The sequence below is a fragment of the Mauremys reevesii genome, linkage group 18 (assembly GCF_016161935.1).
Source record: "Mauremys reevesii isolate NIE-2019 linkage group 18, ASM1616193v1, whole genome shotgun sequence".
NCBI classification, from domain to species: Eukaryota; Metazoa; Chordata; order Testudines; family Geoemydidae; genus Mauremys; species Mauremys reevesii.
Window position 1 is genome coordinate 16,836,036 of NC_052640.1, and position 22,385 is coordinate 16,858,420.

The 22,385-nt window shown below is 54.5% G+C and overlaps 1 protein-coding gene across 2 annotated transcripts in view; it reads right to left on the reverse strand.

Annotated features, from left to right (window-relative positions):
- Positions 1 to 22,385, reverse strand: part of SEPTIN5 (septin 5) — a 61,358-nt gene that overhangs the window by 22,736 nt on the left and 16,237 nt on the right. Inside the window, exon 1 of one of the 2 annotated variants that reach the window (XM_039505586.1) lies at positions 742 to 970. The exons of the other annotated variant lie outside the window; for it this stretch is intronic. Coding sequence (XP_039361520.1) covers positions 742 to 831 — 90 coding nt within the window. The 5' untranslated portion in view covers positions 832 to 970. Of the gene's footprint in view, positions 1 to 741; positions 971 to 22,385 lie in introns of those variants that run through there. 2 annotated transcript variants of the gene reach the window in all.

Consider the following 22,385-nt stretch of genomic DNA (forward strand, 5'->3'; position numbering starts at 1 on the left):
TGGTGAAAAATCAGCCAGATGCCAGACGGCAGGAAATGATCCACCCCAAGCCAGGATGTTGATGGCCCCCCTGCCTGCACCCCGGCTGTCCCATACACATTGTCCTGGCCTCTGAGTGGGGCAGAGAGTGCTCCAACCACGTTGGCCAGTGCTCAGTTCCCAGCCAGCTCCTCAGGGCCCCTCCCGATGGCCAGATAAACACAGTGCTCGGTACAGGGGATACATGACACCGCACCTCTGCCAGGGCAGTGCGCGTACAGCGACGGGCCTGTACGCCCCTTCCCTTTTCAGAAACCGGAGCAGGCAAGAGGCAAAAGCAACTGCCTGGATCAAAAACTGCAGCTCCCACGGCCTGCTCCCCTCACCCCCCCTTCTCAGGCCAGGCCTAGCAGCACAGTGTGTGGGTGAACTCGAGACACGGTCACCAGCCCGGAACAGCAGCAAGAAAAAAAAAAGCTGGTTAGTGGAATGCAACGTTAACATGGTAACACACACCAGGCATGTACACGTACACACCCACCCCCTCCCCCTCGGATGGGAGCAGCGGGGAGTCACTGTGGGGAATCACCCACAACGCTACTCTGCCATGTGTCTCCCAGCTGTCCGACACCTCGCTGCAGCCCCTCACGCCCAACCCAGCCCTGCTGTCTGCTTCCTGCGGCTTTCCATTCCCCAGCCCTGAGGTCCCTTCTCCTCGGGCAGCATTCCTCCGCCACCCGCTGCTATAAATACACCCTGTACCTTCAGCTTGACCGGCTGGCTCCTCTGGGCCTGCGTCCGGGGAGAAAGCAGCCGCTCCACTAACAGCTCCTGAATAATGATTGAATCCATAACCCCGGCAGGCGAGTCTGAGAGCCGCCGTGGGCCAAAGAAACCCAACAACAACAACCACCACCCATGTGTTCACTCCCAGCCTTGAATAAATCCATAAGGCAGCCACCCCCCGCCTGCGCGCACACACAGCTCAGCCCCTCTGCAAGGGAGAGAGCTCCCACGACAGCCAGCGGGTTGGAATTTCCTGTGCTGCTGCGGCTGCCTGGCCTGCAGATGGGGCGTGCGAACAAGAATAGGACCAAAGTGACAGCGACCGGAGGGGGGGTGGGAGGGGGAGAGCACTCACAATAGCCCGGGTCTATTTCGTTCACGCGAGGATGGCCCCGCAGGGCGCTTTAAGCAAACACGGCCCCAGCCCGGGAGCTGAATCCAGGTTTTCAATTGGACTCTTCATTTGGTGTCTTGCTTAGATACGCTGACTGGTGGAGCGGAGCAAAGGTGAAACGTGCCCTGCGCACCCCCGACAAGAGGCAAAGCTGGCCAAGGCAGGATTGTTAAGGAGCACCAGGATTAGTTCCCAACACTGGGGAATGATGTTACATATATGTACAATGCCTCCTTCCACCGCAGCCCCACCTCTGAGGTCTCTTATGGGGGGTGGGAATCAGGGGGGCTGGCTGGATTTGAAATCTGGTGAAACGCAGCCCCTCTAACCATTGAGCTGTGACAGCCCCGGTCTGTGACGCGGACACTCCCACCGCACACGACAGGCCCCTAATAACAACAGCTGCATCTGCCACAGACCCGTATGTTACAGCCCCTGAAGTTCAGAGCGAGGGCTGAGAGTCCAGGGCTTCATCTCAGCCCAAGCCCGCTCACCGGTGCTAAAAAAGGCCCCACTGTGCTTCGCTTGTTTGTTCTTCAGGCTGGGGTGGGAGGGAAAAGGGAGTTTACCTTTACCCGGATGTGAGTTAAGGCTGAGTTTGGATTTTTGACCCTTTGCTGCCGCTTGAGACCAGGCTCTGGCTGTTATTTAAAGACACAGTGGGAGGATTCGGTCTGTTGCAAGTTCCCTAACTTTTGCTTCTTTTTATTCCTTTTTCCAAAGTGGATCATTATCTTTCCAATCAAATGCCTCAGTGCTGTTTTAAAAAAACCTCTCCCCCTGCCAGTGCTATCCTAATGAGCCAGCAAGGTAGAGGCGTGTCGGAAGGCAGGAGATTTCAGCCTCCAGCTGCAGAGGAGCCATCGTAATGAACAACGAGGAACGGAACTCCATTCCAGCTGACGGGGAGAAGAACGTGTTATCAGCTCTGCTCCCCGCTCAGCTCCATCTCTCCAGAGTGTCATTTCTGCTCTCTCCTCTGGAATATTTGGCAGTAACTTTCCATAGCTGAAGTGCTTTAGCGGAGGCACTAAGGAGGAGTCGTCAAAGGTCATCTGATCTTGCTCTCTCCCCCATGTTCCCGTCCCTGAAGCTGAAACCTAATTACACAGCCTGTGCCAGTCTCTCTCTCTCTCAGTCCTAACTGGCATTCCAGCCCCTCCCCTGCGGAAACAGCTTCAGCTGGCTCTCCGGGGCACGAGGAATACTACCTAGCACGTGCATGGCCACTTCCCACCCCTGGATCTCAAAGCACAAAAGCGAAAATCCTTATCCCCATTTCACAGATTGAGCAACTGAGGCACAGAGCAGGGAAGCGACTGGCCCATGGGCACAGCAGGGCTTCAGCCGATGCCACCACCCACCCCCTGAGAAGAAACTAAATTCATTGGATCTTTATTGTTGCGCTAGGGAGAGACGGAGGGATGGACAATAGAGGGAGGCAGAGGATACAGAAGCACCGCAAACCCGTTACAAAGGGAGTTACAAAGAGACATTATGGTTGTTCAAAGGGGGAGGGGAGGAGAGCTGGGAAACATTCCCAGAGCAGGAAAACTCCCTCCGTACAGCAGCTGTCATCACACGTGAGTAACCCTCCCCTGAGCCTCCCTGCCAACAGCTTGTTCCAATTCCAGCCACTGCGTTTCGCTCCCTACCAGTGCTGAGCTCTGGCAGCCAAACACAGGGCCCGAGGGGCCAGGCCCCCCCCCAGAGTTCCCCCAGGGGCCCGGGAGCCTGAGCGGCCGCGAGCGGGGCCAGAGCCAGGGCGGGGGGGCAGGCGGGGCCTTCTGCTTCTGCTCTTTTCTCTTTCTGCGGTCCTTCGCGGGGGTCCTTCCCCCCGCCGGCGCGGACCCCGCCGCGAGGAAGGGAAGGGACGGAGCCGCGCGCCGAACTGCAGCTCAGTCTTCGGCCGCGGGCGGGGGGGGCCCCCTCCGGACCCCCCCGCCGCGCCCTCGAAGACCGGCGGCGCCCCCTCTGCCGACTACCGTCAGGCCGGACCGGCTGCAGTTCAGCGCGGTCCCGTTTCAGTCGGGTTCGCGGTGGGGGGGGGCTGCTGGTCGGCGGGGGGCACTTCAGCGGCAGGTCCCGGAACGGAAGGGGCCCCCGCCGCCAAAGACCCCGGGCCCCCGGAATCCTCTGGGCGGCCCTGGCCAAACACCAAGGCCTGATCCTCAGATATGTTAAGCCACCGCAACTGCTGTGTGGTGCTGGGGGGGCTCAGCCCCTCTCAGAATCAGGCCCACCGATTGTAATCCACTCACATGATACCACCGCTGCAGACGCCTCGCTGATCAGAAGGCTGCGGCTTTCTCCTGAAGGCAACATTTCTCCCCCCACCCACCACTGAATGGAGGATTCCACAGCTAAAGTCTGGTGCTTGTTTGTGGGTGAACAGCAAGAACGTTCCCACGGCTTTCTGCACAAGAAACCCATACACTGAGCCGCCGAGGCAACAGCCCGAGACACAGGAGGAGCCGTCGCCTCAGCGTCTTCCCTCTAACCCAGGGGTTTCTCCAACTCTTCCATTCTGTCAACCACTTTGTAAGCGAATCGTCCCCTCTTGGACCACTCGCCCGTCCCTGCTTGGCAGACCATGGTCTGAAGACACCCTCCCCGACCACAGGCCACCAACCAGGAGTGCCCGTCCTAGTAGGAACTGGTGTGGCAGCAGGCATAGATTGGTGCAGCAGAATCATGACTGTGATTGGAGCATTTTTCCTAGCTGGGAAACAACACTGGTGGGTTGCAACTAAGCCACTTTGCTGCCAGTAAGCCCAAGGAGGAGTGCTGACAATGCAGCTAAAAACAAGGAGCTACTGCATCATGAAAGGGCATTACATTGCACACAGCATTATCTGGAACGGTGTCCAGAGTGGAATCCCAGCTAGGAGGACGTGCCTTGGAATGCAAAGGAGAACAGAGGAAAAGGGAAATGCAGAGGGGCAGGTTTTGGCTATAACGTGCCTCTTAAAGCTGCAGGGTTTGAGATACAGTATTGAAAAATGCTTTAGGGAGAGTGACTACCGGTCACAAAGCCAGCCTCTTTCTGCAATTTTCGGGAACGTCATCCTGGCTCCTGATCTGGCACAGCCACCAAACCAGAAATTATGGGGCAGAGAGAGAGGCACGTTTTGTGCTTTTCAAACACGCCCATCTCCAGACCCACCCCGTTAGCCCGAGGTGGTTGCTGAGCTGGGTTCAGCCACACTGACTGCAATTCCCAGGGTTCCAGGTGGAAATTTGCAGAGGCCCATTGAAGCCCAACCTTACCCTGCTGGTGCCCTGCTAAACCCCTCACTCCGTCACCGTGGTAAGGCTCACCCTGCCCCACAAATCACAAGTCAAATGCACGACGACCCTGACAAGGGGAGGAACAGCACATTCTATCTCAGTTCTCTGGGGTCAGTAGCTTTTAGACAGGAGCTCAGCAGAGACAGGGGGTCAGTTCAGGATCCAGGGCCCTCTTTTCTTCCAACAGCTCCTGGACTTGGTCTCTCTCTCAGCTCTCCTCCCCGCTCTGTCCTTGCCTGGGCCTCTCCACTTCTTGATCTCCTGCTCCGATTTAACTATCACTGGGATTGAGCTGGACGATGGTACAGAATATAACTGAGCTTGACAGACGCTGTTCAAACCCACAGGGAGAGACAAGACCAGGAAGGAAAGGGACTGGGCCAGAGTCAGGCCAGCGGTGAAGCTGGGCCTAGATGCCAGGACTCCAGTCCCAGCCCAGGGCTCTACCCACTGGGCCATGCAGCCTCTTGCCAAATGTTCTCGGAACAGAACGTGACATTACGCTGCGGGGTATGAACGCCAATACCAAGCGGATTCCAACTCACGGGTCAGTCATTCTTCTTGTAATATAGCCCTTTGCCCAGGTCAGAGAAACCTGCAGCAGCAGCATCGCCTAGCACAGTCTGGTCTCCCTGAACTCTGGTTCTCTTCCACGGATGTACCCATTACTAAAAGGAATAATATCAAGCCATCGTCCTCCCAGCTCCTCGTCATCAGCGACCCCAACCACCGCCCTCTCCTGCACTGTGTCTCTCGGCCTGTCTTGTTTAGATTGCAAGCTGCTTGGGGCTGGGCAGAGGGGTGTGTGTGAGTGTGAGTGAGCGCGCGCGCCAGGCTGCAGAGCGAATGCTGGACTACCGCAGGGGAGACAAACCATTGAAATAATTTGTTTAAGGTATAAACACAAAGACCGATGGGTGAAATTCCCCTCTGGGCAGCAGGCCAGAGTACAAGGGCCTTGCACTACATAAACCCCCTAAATGGGCTGTAAGTGGCACATAGGTCTAGTGAGGACACCCTGGACAGAGGTGAATTTCCTCCTCTATGCACTTTGCAAGCACATATAGGACAAAGAGGAGACTGAGATTGGGCTGTACTGACCACGAATTAAAAACAGACATGGGTTATACCGTCACACAGCCGCCCAACCTAAAATTATACCCTGGAGAAAAGGGAATGCACAGCTTTGGCTTGGGTTAGCTGGCAAAACTGAAGACCACAGCTCAGACAAGCAGAACACGAGTGCTCCAGTGAACAGCAAGGCGTTAACAGGACAAATGGGGAAAGGAAACTGCAGTAGAACGAAGACAAAATTACATAGATTAGCACACAAGTCGTGGTGGGACAGATTCTGTCCTTGGCTAAGACTGGACAATTGAGGCCTGGTTTCAGTAGCCATGGGAAGAACCCAGCGTATCTCCCTCACTGCACACCAAAGGACAGAGCAGAGGCAATAGACAACCTTCTCCATCATGGTCAGTGTAGGGCAGAGGGTCCTCTCTCCAGGGTGTACAACTGAGAACAACTTACAGATCCCTGTAAAAGCCCCTTTGGGCATGAGCCTGATATTCCCAGCGAAGTCTCTACTCACAGCCAAACCAAAGTAACTCATGATGTCAGCCGAGTTCACTGGTGACCAAGTGCCACAAGACGGAGAGAGAACCAAACAGCACGGCTTTCTTCAGCACCGCAGGAGCGGCTCTTCTGAAGGCAAGTGTCACCCTGTGCCAACTCCTTGAACTAGGCTTCTCGCCTCAGCCTTAGCTAATGAGATCAAGCCTCCCTGATCTGCCTAGTGGAAACACAGATGGGCTGCCAGTGCTGTCACTGCCTGGATGCCATTCCGAAGGCAGTAAAACATGGGCATTCGGCTCTGATCACAGGCCTCTCGTCAGCAATGGGCGAGCAACACCAAGAGCGTTGTTTGAAAGAGCCCATGATGTTCAGCTGGTTGCAGGGCTGGGCAGCTCAGACCATGTGCTTTGCTGCTAACACCTCCATCCAAGCATCCAGGGAGCTGAAGCCAGAGCACTTGGTATCTGCACTCTCACCCCACTCCGACCAGAGTGCCAAGTGGAAAGAGAAGCTCAGGGAATAGCTAGTGAGACAGGCTCACAACAGGCTTTGAGGTGGGTGGAGGCTTCACTTCCATGCGTGGTGAGATGGGAGAGGTGGGCTCAAACCATGTTCTCAAGCAGGGGGAACAGTCGAAAGCCTCATGCCCAGGGTGCAGAAAGGCACTGGCCAAAGCAGAACGTTGGAAGAACCCTGCAGCTCAGCAGAATGGCTTCTTTACCCTTGTGCGCAGGATGTACTTGGATATAATTAATGCTGGGTCCTTCCCGCGCTGCTGGAGGATCCTCAGTGTGCTGTTGATGGGAAGGACTCAGCATTAGATGCAGCCAACAAGATGGAGAAATTCTGGCACCTCAAGAACAAGAGAGCCAAGTAATAGGATAGCTCCATCCCACTGGTTGCACCAGCTGGTTCCCTCCTCCTTACAATCCCCAGTGCGGCTTGCTTGAGGCACATCACCCAGAGCGCAGCTTCCTAAGAGCACAGAAAGCTGCACATCACCCAGTGCATTTCTGGGGACCAGCAAAGCGTTGGTTGCACAGAGCAGCTCGGAAAGCGGCAGCCTTGTTCACCCCTCAGGTAAAGGTGATAAATACTGCACCCTGTCTGGGCTACTCGGGCCATAATCATGATGAAATCCTTGGCAAAGACAACTCAACCTCGTGTACCACGTGGAAGCCAAGCGGGGAGGTTGTTTTGCTCTGGTTGGCACAAGTTACACCTCAGCTGGGGCACTGACTGCACTTGATTTTGGGCACCATGCTCTGAAAAGGGTGTAGACAAACTGGAGAGAGACCAGAAGGGAACCACCCAAAGGATGACAGGTTCAGAAGCTGAACGTAAGGGAAGTGGGACTGGTCAGCCTACAGCAAAAGGAGGAGATTATCACTGTCCACAAAGAAACAAAGGGACATTACCAGGAAGAGCAGATCTAGTTATTCAGCGTCAATAAGGGCCGAATAAAGTACCAAGCTCGAAGTTCAGCAGAATCAAACGTTTCTAACCAGAAGTATTTGGGCAACGGAACAAGCTGCCAACAGAGACTGAGGAAGCCCCATCCTTGCAGATGTTCATCGGCACCTTCCCGTCAGGCAACCAGTTAGTAACCAACATGCTTGGGTTCTTTTATCCTTTCTCCCTCCTGGATCCCTTCATCCAGGCCCCCCTCCCGCCCTTCCTCTCTCTCAGGGCTGGTGGAAGCTCCGCTCTAGCTTTGTTTGGAGGTGCTGAGTTCTGCACACTTGTAAACCTCCTGAGTACTGCAAAGTCGGGACAGTGCTGCACAAGCCTCAGTGGAGACGGTGGGAAGCAGAAGGCCAACGCTCAGCCTGCTGCGCTGAAAACGTGCCCTTGGGCGAGCAATAGGCAAAGAGGAGGGATGCCCTGTGGCTAAAGCCCTGGACTGAGAGCATGTCTACACTGCGATGAAAGGTGTAGCTGCATACCCGAGGGAGCTCTAATCTAGCAAGCTTGAACAGCAGCAGCAGTGAAGCGGCAGCAGCCCAAGCCCACCCAGCACTCTGCGTATGTAACAGGAGCAGCAGCCCATCCTGCCGCAGCTCTTGTTATTCAATCTAGCTCTTCCAAAGCTAGCCGGGGGTCTGCCTACCCGTGCTGCAGTCACACTTCTGCCTACAGTGCAGACATCGCCCTAGGCTCAGGAAAGTTGGGTTCAGATGCTCTGCCATAGACTCCCCTGTATGCCTCCGTTTTCTCTCTGTGAAACGGGATGCTAATATAGCCTCTCTCTCACCCTTGTCTGCTGTATACCTGTGATCTCCTTGGGGCAGAGACTCTCTCTCACTAGAGGGACAGCCCTGAGCACAATTGGGACGGCTGAGAAGTATCATAATACAAACCTAGTCAGGAACTGTGCAGCTGCTAGGCCCCAGAGGGGAGAAATCAACCCAAGAATCTGAAGAAGATGTAAATTCACCGTTCCCAGCACCGCCAGCTCTTGCTTGCTTGCTGGGCTGTACGCCATTACCCACATGCAAATCAGAGGAGAACACACGGCCAGTTTGTACGTGCGCCGAAATGGATGGAAGCGGAGCTGGTCGGAACAGATCAGACTGTGACATTTTTCAGCCAAACACAAAACAAAAACAGACATGTTTCTCATTAACATTTTCACGCCAAACGTGCCTTTTTCCAACCAGCGCTCGACGCAGCACAGTAACGGCCAAGCTTTGACTGTCAGATTGGCGTGGGAGGATTGAGTTTTTATTGGTAAATGTAAATTTCATGGCACACACACACAAATCCATTAAAAATCTATTTCCATCAATAATCATCAAAACGTACTGATAGGGAAAGTAAGAAAAACGCTGCTTGAAAACTTACCAGAGTTTAATGTAAGGACATTTACTTTGTATATTTTGACATGTGATGGTGACCATTTGTGTTTTGAATCTCAGTGTCTACTATCAAATAACTATTGTCTCACCCTCCCATAATTTTCTGCAACTGTGAAAAATAAGTGAAAAAAATAATCAATATTACCCATCGACATTATAAAAAGAAATAAAAATGAACTTCTGCCAAGCCTACTCGATCATCCTTGATGCAGTTGTATATTCCTCCACAAGAGGGAGACACTAGACTATGGAACGAGCAACTCCAGTTGCTTCCTTGATTCTCCATGTGACTGCGGAGGAAAGAGCAATCCGGGGATACTGGGCCAACCCTTGCCCTGCTCATTCCTGGGACCTCAATGGGAGTTTTAGCTCAGTAAGGACTGCAGCAGGACCTGGCCCTATGATTTGTACCATCTTCAAAATCTTAACCAAGGACGGGTCTCTCCAAACTTGACTCAATTAGTGTGAAAAATCCTGGCCCAACCATTACGGCCTGCTCTATGCTCATTCATGAGAGACCAGAGTCAAATCCACCTTTTCATGCCCTTATTTCATATCTAGACTAGTGACCTGACACTTCTTCATGAGAAAAAAGAAAAGTGCCCAGAAGGCAGCTTTGCGTTAAATATTACTGCTGACACTTTCCATCATTATTCAAGGGCTTTTTGTCTCTCCTTCAGGTCGGTCTGAAGGAACGTGCATGGGGGTGGAGAATCGGGAGGTCAACAGTCCTAATTGCATCTCTGACACTGGTGTGCTGTGGGGCCATGGGCAAATTTATCTATCTGCCTCAGTTTCCCCATCTGTGCAATGGGGCTAATGTTATCTTACCCAGCATACATGGGTGTTGGGAGCACTCAATAATTACTAGCTGTAAAGTGCTTTGAAAAGGTAAAACACTATTCTCCATGTACAGGAGTGATCGTGAGGCCTAATGCACAGAGCACTGGGCTGGGTCTCAGCAGACCTGGGTTCTATTCCTGGCTCAGCCAGGAGCCTGCTGGGTGACATTGGACAAGTCCATTCTCCTCTCTGCTTCCCCATCTGCAATACAAGGCTAATGATACTGAGCTCCTTTGTAAAGCACTTTGAGACCTCCCGATGCAAAGAGTGATAGCCGCACTTATAATATGCGAAGGATGATGGCATGGGTTTGATCCTGCTCCATTGACTTCCATGGAAGCAGGAGCCGCCTTATTTTACCATGTAACGTATGTCAAAGTCATTCACAGAACGGCAACAGAGTAACACAAATCACATGTTCACGGCGCATTGAATTAAATAAAGTCTCTTCAATCTATTTCCATGCTGGTCATAGGGCACCTCTCTTCAGGTTAGATACTACCCGGTGTCTCATTCACAGCTTGCCAGCTGGTCGGCTCAGAGCTGTTCCCGACCCACCCTGTAATCCACACCGAGGACTCGGACAGCAGGAAAAGCTCAGTGCTAGAGTAAGTTAAAAAGGGCAATAAGTAGAGAGAAAGGATGGTCTTGTGGAGAAGGCACTGGACTGGGACTCAGGAGATTCCCTGAGTGACCGTGGGCAAGTCACTTGATCCCTCAAGGCCAGTCACTCTGAAAACTGGACTAGCAGCAGAACCTCTAGACACAGCTAAAGAGCCGGATCCCGGAGCCCGCACTGATGTTAGCGCTCCCACTGAGGTCAATAGGAGTCCTTGCATGAGTGACAGGCTCGAGCGCTGGCTGGGCTCATAGCGAAGAGAGAGGTTCCACACGTGATTGAATAGTGCAGAGCCCCACCCTCTGGAGAGCAGAGAGACTGATGCATGGAGAGGAGACAGAGTGGGAACGGTTAGCAACCACTGCAGTATGCACTGCCAGACCTCTGCCCGCACGACTTGCCTTTCCCTGAGCATGTTCCTATCTGCTCCTTTCCCCAATCTCAAAGCCACAGCAGAGCACATACCTGCCAACTTTGGAGAGCTAGAAATAGGGAAACGTGGGAGAAAATCAGGGCCGTACCTTTCCACTGCACTAAACTACATTGGGCTGAGGGCTGTTTGGAAAGAGATGGTGGAAAACCGTGAGGATTTTGCTTTATTAAAAAAGGAAACAGGCCCAGCTCCTCCTAAATGTCAAGTTTTCCATCCAAACCCAGGGGATTTCTCCAAATAAGAACAGCACCAGCAGCTGGCATCAAGGCAGCACACTACTGGTACAGGACAACCCACAGGCACGCCGCAGCACTGGGACAGGAGCCAAGTTACCGGCAAAGGGCCCGATCCTGCAGTCCCGACTCAGGGAATAGTGGGTAAGGCTGCTCGCAGGAGTAAAAGATGCCACGATTGGGCCGTGCACTAAAGAGGGCTTGTTCCAAGCTGGAGGTGGCACCACTGTGAAGACGCAGTGGAAGTCACTGGAGTCAAATCGCAGGAGGATACGCTTGCAACCGGCGCACAAACCTGTGATCAGTGGCCCAACCAAGAGCAGGCGGGGGAAAGCGTTTCTGCCTATTGAGAGAAGCACTAGCCTAAGCCCAGGAGCCCCCGTTTGTTTCCACTCTTCCCACCGCTAGGACGCGTCCGTCTCTGCAAGGAGGCATTTTCCATCCAGGCTGCGCTGCCGCCAGACTCCAGAAAACAACTCTGGAAGCGTCGCTGCCGACTGCGCTGGGACCCTTCCAAGCCTCCGTCTGGTGCCCAGAGCTATAATTAGCAGAACTTAGGGAGTATTTGATGTCCACAAAAGAGGAAAACAAGTCCTCTCTTGGCTTGCCCCACAGTATTGAAATACCATTAGCTCAGAACGGCAGCCAACTCACCCCGGGGAGCTGGCAGGGGGGTCTATGCCAAGCCCAGCACGCTGCTGCAGCCCAGATGTGCCAGCGCAGAGGCGTTCCCGCAGGGGTACCTTCCACAACTGGCGTTTTACAAGGCAACCCCCCTTAGCAGTAGCTAGTCGCTCCCCTCCCCATGGCAGCTCCCCTTCCACTCCGGGCCAGGCCCCCCCTTGCACATAAATAGCCCTTACATGTGTGAGTAGCCCACTGCCTCCCCTCTGAGCCAGGTAATCTACCCTTGGGGTAGGGGGCATCTGTTCTTCTCACCCTCCAGGCGTGAGACTCTTGCTAACGTTCTCAACAGGGCTCATCCCCTGACTTGTACGGTGACCTGCAACTTCCCTCTACCCCAAATCTACCAGCCTGCGGCAGGAGTCCAAGTGGCCCAGCCCATGAAACCTCCCAGGGCTGGCCCCAGGAGAGGACCAATGCCGCCCTCACCAGAAGGGTAATTAGATTCCCTTTCCATGTCATGTCTCCTCCTGATGGTTTCTAGGCCTGGCAATCTGCCAGTAGCCCCAGGAAATCTGATGGCATCCGTCACCAGGAGCATTGATCTCTCTCCATCTCCGGGATGCTGCTCTTGGTTCAAGGTGACCAGAGGAGGCCGGCTGAGCAGAGAGAATTTTCAGAGCATTTCAGCAGTTTGGGGTTAGTGCAGCAGACGCGTTTGTCCTTTTCAGTCTGGCAGATACCCATTTCCCCTCCCTCTCTTCTGAGCGGTGCTGCCAGGAACAGGATTGCATTCGGGTTTAGCAGCAGCGAGGGGGCTAACAGCTCACCAGGCCCAAACCTGTGTGGGTGTAGCAGCACCACAGCTACGGTAGGTACACACTTCTTAGGTAACTGCTGAAGCAAGAGTCTGTTTATGTAGGGCCTACAAAACCAGAACCTGTTATCAGCAATGGTGCGATAGGTCTCCCCACCACCAGAGTGGGGCCACATCACACTCTCCTGTAGAAAACGTATGAGAAGGGGGCATAGGGGCAGGAAACTCTGAAGATCACCGTACAGTTTCCTCCTAATGCTCCTCTCAGAGGAGGGAAGGGGCTTGGGGGTCTAGAGACGGGAGCCTTGAAATCCGCACAGCACAGGTATCCGCAGAGAGCTCTGATCTCAGGCCTCCAGATGCAGAGGCTTCATGCTAGCACACAGCAGCTCCCTCGGGAGCCTCCACCCGCCCTGCAGGAGGGGAGCGTGCTGCTGATGCAAGCAGCCTTAACCCCTGCAAGGACACCCGCAGGGTCTGGAGGGAAGCACACAGCAGAGGATTCCAGACATGCCTCCACCAACCCTGGCCTAGGGCCAGTGGGGCTCCCTGGGGCTCAGTGGAAGAAAGTGTGCTGGGGAATTACTGCTCCCCCATTACACACACCCCCACCCACTGATTCATCCGCACAAGCTTAGGCCTCTAGGTGTTCCTGAGACCGAGTCTTTCAAAGAGAGGTGCTCCCACACCACCAGCACCCTGCCCCCCGCTCTCATGTACTGAGCTCTCCAGAACAGACACCAAGTCATCCCTGGCCAGGAGGGCTGGTGGTGTCCTGCTTCCCAGAGCCCCAGGCAGGGCTGCAGATCCTACCCCACTGGAAGCTTTCATGCAGAGAGATTTTTAGCAGCTCCGTGTGACCCACTGCGTCACAGCTGTATCTACTCTCTGCCTCCTTGCTACAAAAACATCGCTGGCTCCCTGCGGAAAGCTGGACTGAGAGGTCTTTTGAAGTCAGGGGGATGCTGGTGCCAGCTTCCTCCCCAGTGTTCAGTGCCAGAGTTGCTGGCCACCCTCCTGGGTGCTGGATCTGACAACAGCTACTGCACAGCTGTGCGGTTGGCAACACACAAATTAGAAGGGTTCAGACACTGCAGCTATTGATGGGCTGGTGCGGCAGCTGCTGCCCATTCCAAAATTCACGGCGCTGGCTGGATTTTCCTGGGTCCGGCCCACATCTTGCAAGAGCCAACTTCGCATCTGGCCTTGTGCAGCATCACAACTAGGGACTGCAACGTGACAACTCTGCAGCTTCACACTGCGAGGATGCAATAGCATTTCCCAGGGGTGAAGCCCGAAGACACAAACGTGGCTAGGTGGTGGCAGTGCCACTATGTGACTTTTTTATCTGGCCCAGCTAATACATAGCGTGGCAGACACGAACGAGAGAGACATACCCAGCACCCTCCCCTCTAGGCCAGCAAACAGCACTAACGCTGAGCTAGTCACGCACGTTAAAGACCAAAGACCACTGCTCATTTCTATCCCACTGATTTCATATGGCGGCAAGGCTGTCACAACCTGACACACACAGGCTGGAGAGCAGCCAAGACCCAGAACATTAGGCTTCCTGTTTCTTAGCTGGAATCCTTGGTGTATATGCCAGACATACCTACCCCAGTATCTCTGCATGTGCCGAGACTGACTGACCGTGACTAGGAAGGATTCCGTTGCAATAATCAAAATGAAACGCGGAACTGAACACGACGACCAGAGATGCTGCAATCCTGGTTAGCTGGTGCCTCCTTTCTCGGACATACAATTACCGAGAATGATCATTCTGCATCTCAACTGCCGGAAACTCCACTTCTCAACATCCTACCAGGGCTGTTGGCTTTTTAAATGTTAAACAACATTAACTATCAAGGTTAATTAAAAACAAATTAAACCCTTCCACGCCTGAGTGGGACCAATGATACTCAGCACTTACCTACTGCTCCTCATCGTCAAAGCCATCTACTAAAACTACCAATTCATCCTCATAGGGGAGCTAAGGGGTCTCATTGCCATTTTGTAAATGGGGAAACCGAGGCAGAGTAGGACCTAAGGGGGTAACTTGCTCAAGGTCACAAAGTGCGTAAGAATATGGAAGTTCCTGGCTCCAAGTCCTATGCTCAGCCCACACCTCTCTCCAAGGAAACCAGCCAATTCAGATTGCCAGCAGCCAAGCATTCTTATCTGGTCTGGCCCCAGTCATCCAGCTGCAATAATAATTCTGTTAGGAAAGGCTGCTGTGTTATTGCTACAGCTTAATACAGCCGTGCCAGGCAGCACGTTTCCAAGAAGTGGGCATTCATGAGCAACGACAGCATCAGGCGATCACCAACCTCTCCTGTGGTACAGAAGGGACAGGACTCAGCAGCTGTCATGAAGACCATGGGAATGTTTTAGCAAGGCTAATGGACAGACCGACCCTGTGGTTTTCACTGGCTCTCCAGCTCCCCAAGTAACACAACCGGTACTGCCCAACGCCACCACAGAGCATAGCCCTAAGGGGATCGGCAGCTGTGGAACAGACTGGGCACGCTTCATGGGCCAGTCTACGGGAGACGCAGCAAATTCAACTGCCAGAGCGCTCCACCGCATGGAGCAAGGGGTCGCCTCGTCAGCCTGACTGACTTGTACTGAGGACACGACTAAGCCACTCGAGGTCAAGCCAGCTCAGATTCCCACCTCCCTCCTCCTAACTTGATGTGTGACAATCTCCCAGCCCACAGCCTGCTGGACAGGCCAGGCTCTTAGCCCCTCCAACCACCAACCCTTGCTCCCTTCTGAATTCACTCACCCCCTGGCAAAGTGCCCTGCACGTGACATCATGGCTGCAAAGATCCCCCTCTGGTTTGTGGCTCACACACCCAGGACATTCCTCCTTTACATGGACACTAACCACCACAGCGATGGTGCCTTCCGTACGTACGTCGCTTCCCTTAGCATTTCAGCTACGGGGAACGTACCCTGCTTACACCTAGCCTGACTAGCAGGCCCAAGACCCAGATGTCTACTAGCCTCTCCGGCTCAGAGGCCACACGAAGAACACCCAGTGTCCTTCATCACTAGCCCCACTGCCTGCCCCGCTTCTTCACACTCCATTGCTGCCACACTCTGCTTTCCTCCCTCACATTTCCCACCACGGCTGAGCCCAACAGAGATGACTAATATAGTTAAGGGCCTGGGTGGCCATCTGTGCCCTATCTGCACTAGGGCTCCCCCTGATCCTCCACCAATGGAGCTGAACTGGCAGTAGGAATGGCAGGAAATTTTAGTAGAAAAAACCTAATAGAGATAAAGGTCATAGTCTGTAGTTGCTCCCTGTGTGGAGAATTGGGCCCAAGACATTGGCTAGAAACCATGGCCAGGAGCTACCAGCCCCGCTCCAGAGTAGGAGAATGGAGGTGTCCTTCTCCCAGCCCTGAGGCCTGCCTGAGAGAGAAACAGGAAGGCCGGGGAGAAGAGAATGGGAAAGGTGGCGCACAAACCCCAGATGTTTGGGGGCTCAGGTCTCGAGCAAACAACCAGCTCAGGCCCCCAACTCAACTCTTCAGAGAGGAGGAGGAGGAGGAATTATTATTCTGGGGCTCCATTCAAGCCATGGAATCCCCAGACTAGTCAATCCATAGCATCGTCATGGTTTAACCTCTAAGGCAGTGGTTCCCCAAACTGTGGGGGGCACCCCCTAGAGGTGACACAGAGGAATGTTTCAGGTAGGGGAGCCATACAGCCAGGCATGGGCCAGCCCCCACGGAGGATGGGGAGGGAATGCCACGTTTCCAGCCCTGCTCCACCCCAAAACCAGCTCTGCCCCTAACCCCATTCAGCCCCCCGTCCTGCTCCACCTCCAAGCCTGCTCCACCCCAAACCCCAGCTCCACTCCCATTCCCTCTACACCCCCAGCCCAGCTCTGCTGCTAGCCCCAGCTCCTCCCCCGCCCATCCCCAGTACTGCCCCCAACTCCGCCGTCAGTCCAAGCTCTGCTGCTGAGGAAGCCATGACTGTGTAGTAATGGAGGGGCGAGGGGGGTGGGGTGCAGACAGATTCCATTACCGGAAAAGTTTGTGCGCCACAGCTGTAAGGGAACTGCTAATCCCCCCAATGATGTGGCCAAGGGGAGGAGCGGCTGCTAGGACACAGCATGGGCCAGGGAGGAGAGGGGTCTTCTGGGAGACAAAGCTAGTTTAGGACTCACAGGGTGGAACAAGTTCTGACCCCCTGCTCCTCGCCCCGCCTGCACCATCTGCCTCCCCTACATCCTGTTCTCGACTCCTCCCAGCACAGGAGCCAGCAGCGAGGTCGGTCGCTCCAAGGGCTGAGGCCAGGGGCAGGGGGAAGTAACAGGCAGAGAATCGGAGGCCATCAACCCCTGGGGGAAGCCGGGGTACCCCATGCTCTCAGCAGGGATTGCCGTGGGAGACAGGAAGCATCTCAGAGTCGGGAGGGGAAGAGGAGTGGGGCAAGCAGGGGTTACTTTGCCATTGCAAGACGATAAGAGTCAGGAGCAAATGTGCCCTGTCAGCCCAGGGAACCTCAGCATGTTTCTGTCCCACCACGGAACTTAATTAATGGTTTCAAGACAGCGAACGACTCACACAAACCACTTCAGAGATGACGCCAACTGTTTCCACTGACCCACCAGCTCGCAGGAGCGGCTATAGAGCGATTGACTTTGGGGAGCTGCTCTCTCTGGGCAAGGGGGGGCTGAACACAGCCCCCCAGCTGGGCAGGTGACATGTGAAGTCGCTCTGCCCAAAGGTGTGGCCCGCCAGGAGCAGGAGACAGTCTCCTGTTCACGTCTCCAGGCGGAGTTCTGTCCCCATCAGGCTCCCTCCTGTCCCTGTTCTTTCATTAGTTGTCCCTGTGGATCCTCCCCTTAGGCTGGGGGGGGATCCGTTAGCATGGGGTGGGCTTCCGCCCGCCCCCTCTCCCAGATAACCCAATAGTACGCACGGGAGAAAGATGTGGCAGGCATGACGTACCCAGACCAGGACTCCCAGATTTCTCTTCCTACAGTGCACTGCAGAGCACACCCCACCCTTCCCCAAGGCTGGGATCACTGGGTGGGGAGAAGGTGAGCTCCCAACAAAGGCCACAACTCCACACTGGACTGTGAAGTGAATCAATGGCAGATCTGCCCAGCACTGTGTCAGACGGGATGACTCTACAGCGAGGCTACACACTGCGCTCAAGACACTCCCATATCATCTGGAGCTAAGAGGAGGAAGCAAGAGAGATCAGTGCCTGCCATAAAGCAGAAAGAAATCTTCCCTTGCAGAGCCAGGACGTCCCACCAGCAACAGCTTTGAGAACCACTCCTCCTTCTCCTACCACCAGCTCCCACTCGCTTTAAGGGCTATGTGTTTTGAAGAGTGCTCACGAACAAGGCTCTGACTTTGCACATCCACCCTTTTTTGCACACGCAGCTTGTGGCTCTGCCGTCTTTGCATGCCCAGCAGCGTGACACTGCGTGTGCAAACAGTGCCCACGCAGGTACATTACCCGAAGTGAATGAACCAAGCTGGCAGCTTGGGTACATGTACAGTTGGGCCACCCGAGTCGTGCAATCTGGGGCATGCTGCTTCTGAAATCACAGCAAGAACCGCAGGGACACCGGAAGAAGTGGAAAACACGTTGCGTGGAGAGAGGAAGGCTAGCGAGGGGATCAGCTGTGTTAGCCAAAAGAACTGGGGGAGACTTCACCTGCCCGCTTCACTGGCTGCACCTTCTAAAGAGAAACCAGTCATCTTGCTCAACAACGGGTCTCATACGCCGAAACGAATTGCTCAACTCTCTGCAGTTGAGTTTCAGCACCTACCCTTTTCCTGTGGTTGCCTGTTCCTCTTTCAGCACAATCTTAGATTTCTGAGACCAGAAGTGACTGTTCTGAGCATCTAAGCCTGAACTCCTGGGCTCTCACATTTCCCCCCAGGGACTGCTGCCAGTGGGGGAAATTATCCTTCACGGCCTGGCGCCTTCAAGGCCAGGAGTTCTAGGAGGACAAGGCCTGTGGCTCGATTCTTCCCTCCCTTTGTCTGCCAATCTGCCCTTCCCTCTTGCATTCAGCTTCTGCAGCACCATGGGCTACCCAGGGGTGAGCTACAGTGAATATGGAAGTGCTAGATGGTTGAGAAAGATCTCGATTAATGAGAAATGAATGGCCCAGGTTTAGACAAGTGGAAATCGTTAATGGCAGCTTAACCCAAAGGGAACAGGGACACTTGGGAAATGTCCAGCAGCAGAGAGAGGGGAATCTAATTCAAGTAGGTGCTGAAGGCCTTTGAGTCACTCAGGCAGGGAAGTCCCTCAGGGGACAGCTCCCCTCATTAAAAACAAACCACTGTCTGAAAAACAACACAGGAAGCAATGATGTGTGCCCCAGAGCATGGTCGGGGTGAGCTGGGCTGGATGGTGGAGGGAGGCGGAGCTGCATGCTGAATCCCCACCAGAAGCCCCATCATTTCGCTCTGAGCCAGTGCAGGGGGTTTGTTCTCCACTGAATCCAATCTTCCCAGAGAAAACCACAGTTCGGTTCAAGGATCTGGTGAACATGGCAGCAGCATGCCACGAAACTGGGTGAGCAGCTCGACACGCCAGTCCTGAAGCCAAACGCCCTGGAACATCCCACCTGACTCCACCTTCCACCCTCCCACTCTGCTGCCTTTGCTTGTCATCGCACTGAGTTTGGGCAGAGCTGTGGATGGGATGGGGGCGGGGAGGGGAGAGTAGATCTGAGTTGGTTTTCCCTGTCTGTCAATCCTTGTATCGAGGTCTCTTCAGCCACGGACCAGGCCTCCCCATGCAGAACAGGGAGTGCTCCGTCCCCCAGCCGCATCCACCCAACGCCAAGAGCGCTTTGTCCCACGGGAGGTGGTGTGGACAAGCTGCTGGACAGAAAAAGGTTTTCTTGCTGAATCCCACAAAGGGCGATTGCCACCCCCACTGCTGCCGGGTGTTTATTTCCAAAGAGGAAACCAGATACCACAGGGGATGGAGGCCAAAGAGGAAGACATACCGCAGAAGCTGCTATCTCAGTATCTACTTGATCACCAACGGGGAACATTAGCTCCGGGAGCAGCAGCGCAGCCACCAGGACGGGCTGCTTTATAAAGGACTCAGGTTTGAAGGGGTATTTTAAAAGCAATGGCCCAGCACAGCCTGATGCCTTTCAAGGCTGCATCCCTCTCAAGGCTCCTGGTGACATGGGCAGCAAAGCAGCTGGTGTTAGTCGCCCGTGGTCTGCGAGAAAGCGCTTGGATGCTGTTTAGATTGGAGCGAGGGGTTTGTTTTGTAAAACAACAGAGCCGTGAGCACACAGCAGGCCGAGTCCCATGGACAGGGTGGGGCCACCAGCACATGCAATGCAATGCAGGCTGACACCACTGGAGCAACGTCACTGCCTTTCCTAGGAAAAGATGCTGAGGGAGACGGAAGGAAGGACCCTTCACCATAACCATATGAAGGACAAGGAGCTCAACCCATGTCAGAACATTGTGCATTTGCTCCGCTGGGAAGTGGCCAGCCAGAGCCCAGGGAGAGATGCCAGGCGGCAGGCGGCCCTGGGAACCGGGCAGCCAGAGTGAGGTAGCAATGCCAGGCAGTGCATGGCACACACTAATATCCCAGTCCCCACGACTGCGGAAGTGTGTGGGAGACACCGCCCCAGCCATGGCACAGGCAGACAGGGCCTGCTGCAGTAGGGAACGGACAGCTCTGCATTCACAGCCATCGCCTGCTGAGTTGGAAGGGCAGAGCTTGGAGCGACCGTACACCCAGACACGGCCCTACCTTGGAACAGGAGACAGATGAGGTCACCCCTCGTCTGAACTCGCTTCCTTTCTCAAACTGCTCAGAGACTTTGCCTTGGATTAAAAAGACAGGGGTAAAATGACCCAAAGTCAACAGAGGATGTTCCCCATTAAAAGCTCAACACTTCATTAATCCCGGCTCACCCCTCACACCGCCAGCCTCAGCCCAGGACTCCCACCCTCGGGCAATCTGTGAGGACCAGCTCAGCAGGAGCCAACAGAGTAGAGTTGGCACCATTGATGCAAGGGGCACCGAGTGGAGTGGGCCCTGCCTGGCCCTCCGCTCCCCAACTCCCAAGGCAGAGCAGGGAGCCAGACACACAGACCGTATGTCGGGCTATCATGAGGGTTTGGTGCATGCAGCCCTTGCCCAGCAGGTACGGATGGCGCCACAGGCACTGCGCAGAGTCACCTTTTCTCTCTTCCTCTGGTTTTCTGTGTGTGTATTCAGTGACAAGTGCTGGGCTGGCCATGCTGGAGTGTAAAGCCCTCTACCTATGCCTGAGAACCTAGCCCCACGGTGGCATCAAAAGAAGCACTAAGCTGACTGAGAAAAGGGCTGCAGCCTGCAATGCTGTCGAAGGGTGAAAGCCTCTGTGTGTGTCAGGCATGCACCAGAGCTTTGCAGCCAAGGCAGCTCCAGGGACAGTGGATACGTGGACAGCACAGTGACGGTGCTGTGCAAAAGCCTGAGATCAGAGAAATGAGCTGCCCTGCGCAGAAAGATGCGTGTCTGTGCATGCAAGCGGTGCAGAAGGATGAAACGGGTCCTTATTTACCTGGAACTCGTTTCAGGCCCATGCAAGGTTAGAACTCAGGGTTGTCTGGCTCCCAGCCGGCGTTCGGCTTTCTACGCCACGCTGCCTCCCTGGCACAGGAAGATTAACAGTGGGAGGATTAAAGCGAAGCTGCACCCTGCTGCCAGCTTCTCCTCGGGAGCATTTCGTTCTGTAGCCTCATTTCAATGCCTGAGAGAGGGCGGTGGACGCTGCCAGCCACATACAGAAGCAAATGAGTAACCCAGCCAGGAGCATTAGAACGGCCCTGGGCTCAACTCCCCCTACAGCGGATCAGCCCCAGAGTCTCTCCTCTCCACCACCTCTGCTCCAGTCATAGGGAGCAGGTCTGCACAGGAGGTTTCTCTCCCTGTCGGCCTATGAACACACTCTGCCAGGTGACATTTCTGTGGAGGAGGCAGCTGGCTCTTTCCACCTGGTTAATTCCCGGCATCCTCTTTCTGCCAACCGTGGCGTGGCCCCTCCAGCCACACAGTACAATGGTGCCAGTGGAACCCATCGACAGAGAAGTCTCTGTGAGGGAGCAAACACCCAACTTACCAAAGGCTTTGATGGCAGAGATTAGGCCCAAACTCACCCTACCCCCCACTACGGGCTGCTGCGCATCGGTGACTCAGGAGAGTTACAGCAGGGATGAATTTTACACAAGGCACCTCACATCTTAGCGTAGCCATGAGAGAACGTGCTCACAGGCCTGCTGGCTAGAGCTGAGCACGTTGTCGGTCTAGCGCTAGCGTTGAGAGCTCCCGTTTTGGGGTGCTAAACTTGAGAGTCCTGAGGACTGACTGTCTAAGGCCTGGTCTACACTAAGGGGGGGGTCGAACTAAGGTACGCGGCTTCAGCTACGCGAATAGCGAATAGCGTAGCTGAAGTCGAAGTACCTTAGTTCGGGCTACTCACCCGTCCAGACGCCGCGGGAACGACGTCCGCGGCGCCAAGGTCGACTCCGCCACTGCCGTTCGCGGTGGTGGAGTTCCAGAGTCGACCGGAGCGCGTGGGGAGTTCGAACTATCGCTCTTGATTAGACGCGATAGTTCGAACTCCGAGAAGTCGAACTCTCCGCGTCGACCCGCGCGGTAAGTATAGACCTACCCTAAGGTGCTTAGCGCCTTCCAAGGGGACTGCAGCTGCTCAACACTTCTAAAAATCATGGCCCAAGGGAGCTCGAGTTGGGCACACAAACGTGTTTGTGTTCTGTGCCTCAATTTCTCCATCTATAAAGTGGTAAAGTGTGGCCTCATTTATCCATGTTTGCAGAGTGTTTGGAGATCCTTGGATGGAAGGGGCTCTAAAAGCACAAAGTATTTTTTTTATGCGAGAGAGAGAAATGTTCTCTGCTC